Raw genomic sequence first — 13,541 nt, forward strand, 5'->3', positions numbered from 1 at the left:
ATATCTCCTAGCTCAGGTGCTCTCTCTGTATCCCAGTCCCACATTTCTGACCACATGCCAGGTATCCTTTCTTGGCTGACCCATCTGAGAAGTAAATTACACATCAATATACCAGGCTAGGGCACAGAAGACCTGAGTTCTCTCCCTGTATCTCCCAGTTACATGGTGCTGCATAAGTTGCTTAATGATCTAAGACAATTCCAATATCTATAGAACATGGGTAACTGCACAGACATACCCCAGAGCTTAGAAGAGTGAATCAAATGTGTTAATACATACATAGATCTATACATACATGTATATATGTATACATACATATGTACACACATATATACATATATATATACACATATGGAATGAGTAAGCTGTAACACCCATTATAAATATGAGAGATATGAGATATGTTGGCTGGTTGCTTGCTAAAATGAATTTGTTACTTTCTTATTGGTTCTCCTAACTGGCACCTCCATTTTTAAGAGGGTTTCTTTAATTATTGAACTTCTTTTCTTCCTCCATTTACTCCCTTCTTTCCATTTATTCTCTCACCAATACTAATTTTTCCCATTTAGGTTCGCCTTTCTTTTTGTATCCCAATGTATGCATGCCCAGGAAAACAGACACACACATTCATACATACACACACACTCACTCCTTTTTTGCTGCAATATAGTAGCTCACTTACCCCTTTAGTTGGAGGGATATCATATACCCCTTGAGGTTTTATCTCTCCCACTTGAATGGAAAACATAGGGCCTTTCACTGATGATGGAGGGATGTCATACACCTAAAGAGAAATATCTGTGTTACCCAGAAATGGAAATGTCTTATACTTTTCAAATTTTACAGTGCTAAGTTTTTAACTATGGATTTATACCAGGTTATGTATTATCTTGCCTTTTGGCTGCATTCTATGTAGTAAGGGGTTGAAGGAATTTTTAAATTTTGTAATTTCAAGTGAATTTTCTACACTGCCTGTACTTCAAACTATAGTTTGAATATTATACTTCCTAAAATAAAATGATAAAATGGTAAACAACAAAAGCTTTGTCAGATAAAAGCCAAGGAATTCCTGATAAAGCTAATCCAGAAAGCATAATTTAAATACCATTGGCTAAAATGACTCAAATAGATAATGAAAATAAATTGTCACATGAAATATACATAATTTGCAATGTTCGTTTCCTCTGTAGTCCTGCAGGAATGATACCCTGAAGAGCTGTACCCACATTCCTGATACCTACCCCCTGAATGGCATGGGAAGGAGGAATATCGTAGACGTCCTTTTGGTGTCTGGATGGGTACTCGTACACATAGCCATGGTCTGTCCTCACAGGGGTTATCACCTATGGGTGAGAAAACACAGAAGTATAAGATTACAAGTTGTGAGTGAATATCCTAGCTTCTTAATTAGGTTAAAAAAGGAAGGAAGAAGAGAGAAAAAAGAGACATCAGATGAGTAAACTTTTAAATCCCTCTTGAATCCCAAAGAACAAGTTCCTGAAATATTTCTATTGTTATTTGATAACAAAATCATCTCAAACTTGGTCAATGTCTCAATTCCTGAAATATACTTCAAGGGAGAATCATTTATAAATTATGGAAGTCCTAGATCATCCATTTGGAGCATCAAAATCATAATGTATTGAAAGACAATTTTTAAAGGTTCTGAAATGATCTGTAAAGTGAATAATATAAATAGAGCTCAACCACTTAAAATTCCTCTCATACCTTCCCCTGGAAGCCTCTTTATCCAACATTATTATAACTAGAATTCCATAGGTCACTACTTTTACAAAGCTAACTCTCAAACAGAGCTGCCCTTAGCAGCCTCCAGGAGCTTTCAATCTAACACATGAAACAAATGAAATACTTAGGGAGCCACGAGTAACAGAATTTAGGTGTCTAATCATTTTCTAGTTTCCACCAGGGAGGCAGACATCCCAGGGAGTACCTTGTCCAAAGAATGTCAGAAGTTAAATACACTCATCACAACTCTGGCATCTGGAACCAATGTCAGTAAAATGAATCTCACCTGACAGCCTTGTATTTTTGTATCTACATACTTCCTTGGTTCTTTTAGAGAAATGATTTGAACTTAAACTCATTTTGAAATGTATTTAGCTGTCAAGGCCCTCTAAGTTACCAGGATCTTGATTCTGCCTAACCTCTGCCCCCCAGATCACTAACACCATCCCCCTTAAAGATTGCACATGACATTTTTTGTGGAAAACAGACATTGTGAACTAGGAAGTGTTTGTTGTTTCCTGAGAAGCCATCATCATTTATCCTTTCTCGAATATGAAAACTCTGGCGTCAGGCTGCCTGCACAACTATGTGAAAAATGCTCATGTCTGTCTTCTGCTGAAATGGATGGAACTTGGCCAAATGCAGCGATGGTCTTCTCCCCAGGGGCTCTAAAATGCCTGAGTTCAATATGGTTTTAAATCCCTGGTGCTTGCAACTGATTATTTCTTCAATGAAGTTACTATACAATCATCCTCCCATCAAATCAGGCCACTGCCTCAGGTTTAAAAAAGAAATTTATGGCTTTAAGTTTTGTTGGCACGGGGCACACAGAATCATTTTATAGAAAGGTCAAGGTACTATGCATGGCAAATCCTCCTTTGAAAGCAGGATGCCCTTTGCTTAAGAAAAACACACTGTGTTCTTAATGCCATCATATAGACATACATATTTTCTTTTCCCACTCATTATTGTCCAGGACAGAAATGAAGTATCTTATCTTACTCTATCCCACTAGCTCCTCTATTTATAGCTCTCTACTTTAGCTCACTTACAATACAGCTTTTGTTCAGTCTAAAAGTTTCTAAGAGTGGGCTCTATCCAAGGTTGCCAACTTAGTAATAATGCTAATGCCAAGATAGTTATGCTGAAGGCCAGGTCTTTAGTTTAAAAAAAGGACAGATAAGAAAAGATCTTAGCCAAAAGGCTGCAAGAGGTTGAGCATAGCACAGTAAAGCTATCCACAGCCTCTACAGCACAAGTTTGATCCCTGGCCGGCCAAGGAGCTACCCACATGGTGCAGCAGGCCTCTCCTGTCTCACCTGCTGCTCCCCTCAGCAGTGTATTCACACAGTCTGCCTGTTCTGTTCCCCACTCTGTCTCTGGTGAATCCTCTTACCATCCCTCCACCCCGCACCTCTGGCCTGTACCCCAGTTCTTGTATGCATAAATAAATCAATCTTTAAAAAATAAATAAAAATAAAAAAAGAATGGGCAGTGGGAGATAAAGTGGGTGGTACTTGGTGTCTTCAATAGTCCTTGGTGAAGTGTAAAGCTATAGCATGACCTCAGAAAGGCAAGGTCATGGATAAGACTCTACTTTTGTGGATCATCCTTGGCAGAGAGCACTAATGTTTCCTGGTATTTACCATTTCACTTCCTGACAAATGTCACAGAGCCCCAACTTGTTCTTTCTTTCTCTTTCATAGGATGCCTGTGGTCATCTGGTTTTAAAAAACTTTGCATTCCAAACCAGTCATTTTCCTTGTTGTGCATTAAAAGAAACAGATGGTGAAAACCACAGAGGGGGCGGGGGGAAGCCAACAAAATACAAACTCCCTGGATTCCAGCTTTCCGGGGTTACCATCTCATTCACATTGTTCCACAATTGGTATTTAAATGGGCCAGTATTTTGCATCTGGTCAGACCCATCCAGAGCCTACAGATACCAACTTTGTGCTGTCTGAAAGAATAAGGAGTTGGAAATCTACTTGTTTTGAACATTGTCCTTCTCAACCCAGTGCTTGGACTGCTTTCATGCCAATTGTGTGTTCTCTCCTCAGAAGAAAGTGCTGACCAGCTAATTCTGTATTTTACTGGGTTTCCGATTTGGAATATTACACTAAAACGTGTGTAATATTCCAATACCCCAGAACTACCGAACCTCAGCCTACAAAGAACACCAAGGTCTGGCTAAGGGGCTGTAAGGTTTGCAATAATTATTCTGGGTGTTTTCATGGTGAAGTACTGATGGGATTGCTACACAAAAATCATTTCAAAAGTAACATTTTCAATGAAATCAAGGCAGGTTTTTTATTTCTCTCTTTTTTTCTCTTCTACATTCTTTCCTTATGTATATTTACTTATACATATAAGGGCTTACACAGTCTTAGTATGAATTAGCAAACTGACCTCTCCATTCTTCAGTGTCACCACAAAAGTGTTTAAATTATGGGCTCTCCTGGGGCCATTTGACCAACTGCTGCTGCTACTGTTTTCTGGTACCCTGGCAGAGGTTCTGATTTTTCCAGATGTGGCTTTTCTGTCCTGATGAGGAACCCCACATTCTTCAGATGTTACTATACATTCCTTGTCAACTCACAGAAAAGTATGAGAGTGGAAACTTTCCAAGTTATGAAACAGAAAAGAAGGAAAACTGCAGAAATTTAGAAAAGGAAGAGTCCATTTAATAAATCCCCAAGGCTGGTCCCTGGCTGGGTAAGATCAAGTCCAGAGAGTGGGGTTATGTTAGCTCTTTAATTAATCTGCTGAAAACATGCAAACGTGCTTGCTTCATCCCATACTGTGATGTATTTGATTCACTCCATTTTGAACCACAGATCCTGGGCAATATGGGCTGTTTTTTAAGAGATGCTTTAAATATTACAGTCTTGTAACTTTGAAGAGTCTATTTGGGATAACAGTGGAGGCCAGGGATTACTGAGAATGAGTGTGAGAAGGGTCAGAAGAGCGGCCCTTGGTTCTGTCACTCATGTCTGCATGTTTGGTTGGCCCAGGCTTGTGTCCACAGCAGATCAAGGGCCATTTGCTAAAACACCCCCAGGCTGAGCAGGTATGGTGAAGGGAAACACAAGCTGTACTTCTCTGCTGGGGAGACAGAGCTCACACTCAGGTGATAGGAGGTTGTCGCTCTTCAGTTCTGTCAAGTGCTGTCCTGAGAAAACACGCTCCATGCTGTCAGATGGTTCAGATTTTCAGAAGAAACCAGAAATTTGGATTTTTATTTAAAATATAATTTGCAAAATTGGTTCAAATATTTCAAACAGTTTCTTGGCCAAAGTAAACATGTCTCTATGCCCCTAGTTGCCAGTCTTTACTTTCATTTATCTGTATTCCCTCCTCCCTCAATACTTGGGGAGCCTCTGGTGACAGTCCCACAAGCTCTTCCCCAAATCATGTCCAGGCAAGACTGAGCTGCTCCAGGCCTCACATGGTGTGGATACAAGTCCACACCATAGCCCTGTGCCTTTACTCATGCTGTCTTTGTCCAAGATGCTCTTGTCCTCATATTCAAGTTTTATTCAGCTTTCAATACCAGACTGACTGCTTCTGTTTCATGAAGATTTTCCCAGACAGTTATATTTCCTTCCTCAGAACTCCCCAGATGTGTTATGCATATATAGTAGAGATATTTATCTCATGATCTGTTTTGGTGCTTCTCATCTCTTAGCTTTATGGGGACAGAGACCATTTCTTACTCATTTGCACGTATACAACAGGTCTTAGCACAATGCCTTGAGTATAGGAGGTCACAGGTAACTACATTGACCAAATATATCAACAAACCAAAGTAAAACTCCAGAGTATTTATAAGCAGAATGATGTGGGATTGGGAAGGACACTAAGCAGGGGTTGCCTAAGTAAGATAAGGTTAGTTTCCAGGTAAGTCAGCTCTGGGATGAGTGGAACTCACGGAATGAGGGGGCAGACTATATCTTATCAGTCACACATGGCAGTGTCAAGCGAGCGAGGGAACCAAGAGAGCAGCACAAATGTTTGATAAAAGTAAAAATCAGAAAGCATGGAAGGACAACCACTTGCAACTCTATCTGGGGCAAACGCCGATGGGAGGCTAAGAAAGGGTGTTAGATGGTTTTCTTTTCCCCAACCTCTCAGAGCCTGCATGTGACATAAACACCTGCGTTCTTGGCCACAGTCAGAAACATATGGGGGAGTTTTGCAAAGAAATCAAAACCAACTCTGCTTTTTACCTTAGCATCAGAAGGAAAAAATAGTAGATAGGAACAGAAATCATTCTTCTAGTTCTGACAGCATGTGACATTCCTGTGTCTCCAGAAGTTGTTTACTAGAGTGCATGGCCCAGTGGGACTTCAACTCATTGGAAGGATTAGAAGAAATAAGGGGAGTGATTGAGAACATTAGCTGGACTCAGGCAGAGCTGAATCTAAATCACACTTCCACCACTTACTAGTTGTGAGACCATGAACAAGGTATTTTCCCATTAGCAAAATAAAAATAATGACACTTATAGGCTATTATGAATATTAAGGAATAAGTACATGAAGTTCCCAGCCTAGAGTAAATCTTTCAGCTTAGCTATTTTTATTATAATTTTTAACCTAGGTTATACAGACTTTACTTTTGGACTTATATTGTGGACTACATAATTCCGATCAACCACCTTACCGAAGGCAGAGTCAAAAATGGAGAAAAGATATTAAATGTCTTCTTAGTAGCATGAAAGAGTTAAAAGACAGTGAAGAATTACCAGTATAAGCTTGGTTAGTGGAGAAGGAATTCATAGAGGAAAACCCCAAATTTGAGGCTGATTTTTTCCCTGGGAACATTTGCTGATCTGAAAAGGGTGTCTGAAAGGTTACATTGTATTTCCTATAGCTCCTTTGGACAAGTGGGAAGGATGGAGTTCAGGAATCAGCAAAATAGGGACTTGGTTGTTATCTCCCACTTTGGATCCGGGAAGTAAGGGTGCATGCAAAAGCAATGATTAAGTAGAAGTTAACCCAAGGTGGCACAGGCTTCATGTCAGTGGGTTACCCAGAACATATTAAAGGCTGAAATTAGATTCATGTGTGCCTAGGAGGCCAACAAAAAGAAACAAAATCCTCTCTAGAGGATTTATAGGCCTAAAATAGTTTCTGTGAGTATTTTTAAACACAACATCCAATACCCAGTCAAAGATAATCAGGAGTACAGGAGGTAAGACAATGGCCAACACTTGAATTCTTCCTGATGTGATGAAGATATTGTTTGTGTCTTATGATCACAGAAATCAAGTCCATTTGCTTTAAAAATGATTTGTGATTAAACCATGTGTGAAAACAAAATCATTCTTAGATTTTAGTCATCTGGAAAGAAATTAAGCTTTACAGATGCCTAAAGTGTACCCAGTGAGGTCTTCAAGACAGTGGGAGAATTTCAAATCAAAGCAGTATATGAGAAGAGACTTTGATCCCTGAATGACCATCAGTAAATTGACCTGGGCTATAATTTTACTCTGAGCAATCAGCATTGCCATTGTCACAATTATCAGCACAAGATAGTTCAGCAGAAACCCCCAGGAAAAAATATGCTTTATAAGGTCTAGAGATAAATATAGTTATCCAGAAGAAAGATAGTGCGGTCCCAAGCTCAGGATACTTCATTGAATTTTTCTTTAGACAAGAACTTTTCAGTAGAAGATTATGAGCTTGGGTTTGTCAAAAGAGAAAATCACCAAGAAGTAGGGCACATATTAATCTGGAATGTATAAAAGCAAACACTTTCTTTCAAGACAATGTCTCATATGGCACCACTTGTACCAGGGTCTCAGCAAGTCACCTAGGAACAGGGGTGTCAGGGGGAGGGGTGCTGCTTTCCTTGGTCATTCACTTCACCTGTTTAAGGCAGAACTAGTGGGTGCCTGGGATTGGGGCATAGCAGGAGTACAGACACTGAGGTTAGGGCAACTACAGCTTCTCAGCTGTATGCTACCAGTTCACCGGGTGCCGAGGGAAGTAGGTGGGAGTGGGCTATGGTATTCATGAAGGAAAATTGTCCTTGTCCCCCGAGAATACTGCAAATGCCAATTAACAGGGTCTCAGGTCCTGCCACATTCTGCTGTGCTTCCTTCTGATGTCATCCCTGTGGCTCACCTCCTTATCACAACTACACATGCCTCTGGACTTATTCCCTCCTTCCATACATTATATGCAAGAAGGAACAGAAACAGGTAAAAGAAACAAAAATCTGACTGTTTGACAAGAAGTATTGGGAGGAATGGATGCAGGACTGAGAATGGATGGGGAGGAGCACAGGTAACTTGAGCAGCACTGATCCTGTTCTAGTGTATTATCATTGTTATTCATAGCTCTGAATTTTATGTATATGTTTCATGTATGAAAAATTTAAAATCACAAAAGAATAGTTTGTTATAACTAAAAAACATTTTTATTTATTTTTTTAAATGGAGTACCTTTGTTTTACATCCTTGTTAATATTTTGACAATATAGGATTTTAGCCCTCAGGTGTGGTCACCGTAGCTCTCCCACCACCAAAGCATCCACAGTCCTCCACATAATCCACTGGGTTCTGCTGATTTGCCCCACCTTCTCACTCCACTCCCTCCCTCCCTCCACCCCTACCGCCTCCTCTTCCTCTCTGGATGCTTCAGATCTATGGTCAGCTCTCCAGGGTTGCTTTTAATGTTTGTTTTTATTTAACCCTTTGTCTGGTTTCTCTATATTCAACATACAAATGACACCATTTCGTATTTATCTTTCACCTTCTGGCTTGACTTACTTATGGAATCCCTTTCCAACTCTATCTATGATGCCACAAGTGTCATGAGTTTGTCTTTTCTGATTACTGAGTAGTATTCCAATGCATATGTATGCTACATCTTCTTGATACCTTTTGGGCACTTAGGTTGTTTCCATATCTTGGCTACTGTAAATAGTGCTGCATTAAACACAGGAGTGCAGGTTTCCTTTCAAATTAGTGGTTTTGTGTTCTTTGAGTAGACACCTAAGAGTGGACTTGTTGGGTCTTATGGCAGATCAATTATTAGTCTTTTGAGGAACCTCCTCACAGCTTTCCATAGGGGTTGGACCAGTCTACATTCTCACCAAGGTTCCTTTTTCTCTATACCATCACCCATGTTGGTTGTTTCTCTCCTTTTTAATATGGGCCATTCTCATGGTTACGAGGTGGTATCTCATTGTGATTTTAATTTGTATTTCCCTGATGATAAGTGATGAGGTCATGAGCCTGCTGGCCATCTGTATGCTGGTTTTGGAACAGTATCCACCAGCTCTTCTGCACATTTTTTGATTCAGTTAGTTGTTTTCTTTTTGTTGAGTTGTATGAGCTCTTTGTAGATCACTGATACCAGTCCTTTGTCAGATGCAGGGTTGGCAAATATTTTCTCCCATTCAGTAATGTGTCTCTTTGTTTTGGTTACAGTTTCTTTTTCTGTGCAGAAGTATTTTTAGTTCTGTTGGGTTTTGTCTTTTGTTTTCCTTGCTGCTGGGATAAAAAACACAAAACTATCTCTGAAGCTTATGTCATGGATTGCCTGTTTTTTTCTTCAATGTATTTATATAGTTTCAGGTCTTATATTCAAGTCTTTTATCCATTTCCAGTTGGTTTTCATGGATGGTGTGTGAGTGTGTGATAGTAGTCTACTTTTTTTCTTCTGCACGTGGTAGTTCAGTTTTCCCGATACCATTTATCAAAGAGGCTTACATTGTTCCAGTGTATATTCTTCACTCCTTTGTCATAGATTAACTGTCCATATATGTGTGGTTTTATTTCTGGGCCTTCAATTCTATTCCATTGGCCTGTGTCTGTTTTTGTTCCAGTAGCAGGCTGTTTTGATTACTTTGTAGTACAGTTTGAAGTCCTGAAGTATAATACCACATCTTCCCACCGCCCCCCCCAGCCTTTTTGTTAGGAGAGCTTTGTCTATTTGAAGTCTTTGTGGTTCCAAATAAATTTCGTAATATTTGTTACATTTCTTTGAAGAATGACACTGAAATATGTATTCGGATTGAATTGAATTTGTAAATTGCTTTGGTTAGGATGGCCATTTTGACAATGCTGATTCTTCCATTCCATGAGTAGGGGATACCTTTGCATTTCTTTTTGTCTTCTATTTCTCTTAACAATGTTTTGAAGTTTTCCTTGTATATGTCCTTCATTTCCTTTGTTAGGTTTGTTAGTAGGTATTTAATTATTTTGTTATAATTGTAAAATGGGATGGTTTTCTTAATTTCTTCTTTTTTTAAATCTATTTATCTATTTTTTAATTTATATTTACTTTTGTTTAGACAAACTGGTGTGTAGGTCAGAGGTATGGAGGTGTGGGGATTCACCAGAGACAGAGTGGGGAGCAGAAGGGGCAGATCTACTGAAATACACTGCTAAGGGGAGCAGTGGGCAAGACAGGAGAGGTCTGCTGCACCATATGTGAGTTAGCTCCCTGGCTGGAATCAAACTCAGGCCATAGTGGTCCTCGGGAGGTCAGATTTCTTCTTCTCTTATCTCATTGTTTGCATTAGGAAGACAACAAATTTTTGTGTATTGATTTTGTAACCCACCACTTTGCTGAGCTAGTTGTTTTAATTAGTTTTTCCATGGAGTTTTTAGGGATGTCTGTGCACATTATATCATTTGCAAATAATGATAGCTTTACATCTTCTTTCCTAATTTGGATTCCTTTTACATATCTTTCTCTTGCCTAATTGCTCTACTTAGGATTTTGAACACTATGTTGTAGAGTAGATGTAAGAGTGGAAATCCTTGCCTCGTTCTGGACCTTAGTGGAAATAATTTCAATTTTTCACCATTGAGAATGATGTTAATTATAGGCTTGTCATATACGGCTTTTATTATTTTAATATGTTTCATTTATCCCAAGTTTTTCAAGGGTTTTCATCATAAATGGGTACTGAATCTTATCAAATATTTTCTTAGCATTCATTGATGTGATCATATGGTTTCTATTTTCTTTTTGTTGATATGGAAAATTACATTAATTAATTACATAAATCCAACTTGGCGATGATGTATGTATAATCCTTTTAACGCATTGTTATATTTGGTTTGTTAAGATTTTACTGAGGATTTTTGCATCAGTATTCTTTAGGGAAGTTGATCTGTAGTTTTCTTTTTTTGTGTGTTGTCTTTATTTGGTTTTGGTATTGGCATAATGAGCTCAGAAAATATGTTTGGAGGGCCTCCCCGGTGGCGCAGCGGTTGAGCGCTGGGTTGCGAAGCTGCCCGCGGCCTCTGCAGCGCCGGTTCGATCCCCAGCTGCTCCCCGGCCACCAGAGGAGGGTTCCACATGGTGCGCAGACCTCTCCTGCCGCCCGCTGCTCCCCTCAGCAGTGTACTTCGGTCCTTCTGCCTGCTCTGCTCCCCGCTCTGGCTCTAGTGAGTTCTCTCACCCTCCCGTGCTTCTGACTGTACCCAGTGCATGTATAAACAAAACAAACAAACAAACAAATAAATAAATAAAAAGCATGCCTCTATTTAAAAAAAAAAAAAGAAAAGAAAATATGTTTGGAGGTAGTCAATATTTTTCAATTTTTTTAAAATTTTAATTTATTTATTTATACAAGCACTGGGTACAATCAGAAGCGTGGGAGGGTGAGAGAATTCACCAGAGACAGAGTGGGGAACAGAACAGGCAGACTGACAAAGTACACTGCTGAAGGGAGCAGTGGGCGTGGCAGGAGAGATCTGCCCGCCATGTTGGACCCTCACCGGCAGCCAGGGATCAAACTGGCGCTGCAGAGGCTGCAGGCAGCTTCTCAGCCCAGCGCTCACCTGCTGCACCACTGGGGAGGCCCTATTTTTCAATCCTTGAGAGCATTTGCATAGGATAGGTATTTGTTCATCTTTGAAAGTTGGTTAGAACTCACTTGTGAAGTCATCTGGTCTTGGACTTTTGTTTTTTGGGAGTTTTGATTACTGTTTCAATTTCCTTGCCTGTGATTGGTTTGTTCAGGGGTTTTGAAGATCCAGAACAAGACAGAGTAGTTGTGTGAGTAGCCAGCTCCTTTCATTCCTCCTCAAGGCTTAGTCAGTAACAAGTCAACTCAGGTGGTGTCCAGGAAGCATAACGGCAAATTGATGAGAAGTAAAAAAGTGCAACTATGCCATAATGATACACACAGCTTTATAACCTCACCAATAATTAGACTGTCTGAAATCAAAAGTAGGTTTCACTAATTAGCAGCCATCTATTTGTATTATTCTTGGCATATGTGGAAACTAAAACTGATTGCTTCCTGTCTATAATACCCACAGCCCCCTGTTTTATTTATACTATCTCTGGGCTTCATGCAATAACTAGACTGTTTAAATTTCTAAAACTCCTTGTTGAAAGGGACTTATTTCCCTTAAATGCCTTAAAAAGCATTAACAGAGTCACCACAGTATTTATTAGAGCTTATAATAACCTCTTTGTCTCAAGCCCATGAACTGCTTGACCCTTTCCCTTTAAAAAAAAAAAAATCGTAGGAAAAGAAATATCACTATTATCACTGTCTGCCCATTTGAACTTGGATCCAGCTTTCAGAAATTGCAAAGTTATAGAAGTTTGTTTCAAATCCAAGATTACTAGTTACTTTTCTATGACCAGAGGAAAAGCCACATGTTGCCCTCACTGGATTTATTAATTCTCTATAATTCTCTCTGCCCAACTTTGGTGTAACAGTGAGCTCATTTATTTACTTGCATAGCAACAATGTAATGAAAACTAAGTCTGGCCTTAAAAATACACCCTCATGGACATATTGTAGGGGAGGAGGAGGGAGAGGGATCAGAGGGAGGGAGGGAAGAGCACAGGGGACTAAGGTGAAGGTGCGCAGGTGCGTTGGTGAAGGAAATTCTATGGGGACTACACCTGAGGGGGTGGGGAAGCAAATATTGTTTAAAAATGAAAAATGATGTAAAAAACAAAAAAAATTAAAATAATTAAATTTCAAAAAAAAATGCACCCTCATGGACCATGTCCATAGTTAACTCTTCTTAATGCTTCTCTTGGCTCATCAAGATTTCTCCCTCTCTATTTTGGGGAGGTGATTTATTTTCCTTCCTGGATGCCTGATTTTATGGTAGAATTAAGTCTTTTGCTGACCACATCCTAGTCATGACTGGTCTCTTTTCCCAAATGAGGAAAGTCACCACTGAATGCTCAGATATGGAGTAGGCTTTGGGGTACATTCCTTTGACACAGCATTTGGGCTGTGAACTACTCAATAGGAACAGTGCCCTGATTGTTAAGCCCCTAGCATGTCTCCCCTGCTGCTTTCAGGAAGCTCTTTGTGTAGTGAGTGCTAAAGCAATATTTAGTTATGGAGTGACCAAGCGCCAAAGAGCAGCTAGAAGCATTTAACATAAAAGAATATGATGGAAAATGACGTCCGGGTTCCTCAAGTAGTTGAAGTTTTCTCTGGACAAACCTGAATATAGTCTGTGACTGAGGTAGGTGTAACAAAGCCATTTCTTATATCTCATAGATCAAAATGTTCTTTCAATATATGAAACTATGGACAAGCATTTTGACTTATTGATGTTCAGATAAATCCAACAGGACACTAAGCACTAAATCTAAATTGTGAAATCCATTGAAGAGAGCTATCCATAAATGTGAGTATGGAAAGGTGGTGAGATGAGGATCCTGGACTCAAACACTTGTGATGTAATTTTTTCCTAAAAAGGAATGCTCTCATGACTTAGCTAGGAGAAACACACGGTGGTTGATGCAGCAAACTGTTCATGTGGCAGAGTCTGGTGCCAGTTCTGACCA

The 13,541-nt window shown here is 39.6% G+C and overlaps 1 protein-coding gene across 1 annotated transcript in view; it reads right to left on the reverse strand.

Moving 5' to 3' along the window:
* The window catches only part of NEDD9 (neural precursor cell expressed, developmentally down-regulated 9), a 48,899-nt gene that overhangs the window by 7,851 nt on the left and 27,507 nt on the right, over nucleotides 1–13,541 (reverse strand). The window contains exons 3-4 of the mRNA XM_037519224.2: nucleotides 1,242–1,343; nucleotides 683–784 (exon numbers count right to left, since the gene is read on the reverse strand). Coding sequence (XP_037375121.1) covers nucleotides 683–784; nucleotides 1,242–1,343 — 204 coding nt within the window. The remainder of the gene's footprint in view (nucleotides 1–682; nucleotides 785–1,241; nucleotides 1,344–13,541) is intronic.

The sequence above is a fragment of the Talpa occidentalis genome, unplaced genomic scaffold, assembly GCF_014898055.3.
Source record: "Talpa occidentalis isolate TD23 unplaced genomic scaffold, MPIMG_talOcc4v2.1 talOcc4.2, whole genome shotgun sequence".
In the NCBI taxonomy this organism is placed as follows: domain Eukaryota; kingdom Metazoa; phylum Chordata; class Mammalia; order Eulipotyphla; family Talpidae; genus Talpa; species Talpa occidentalis.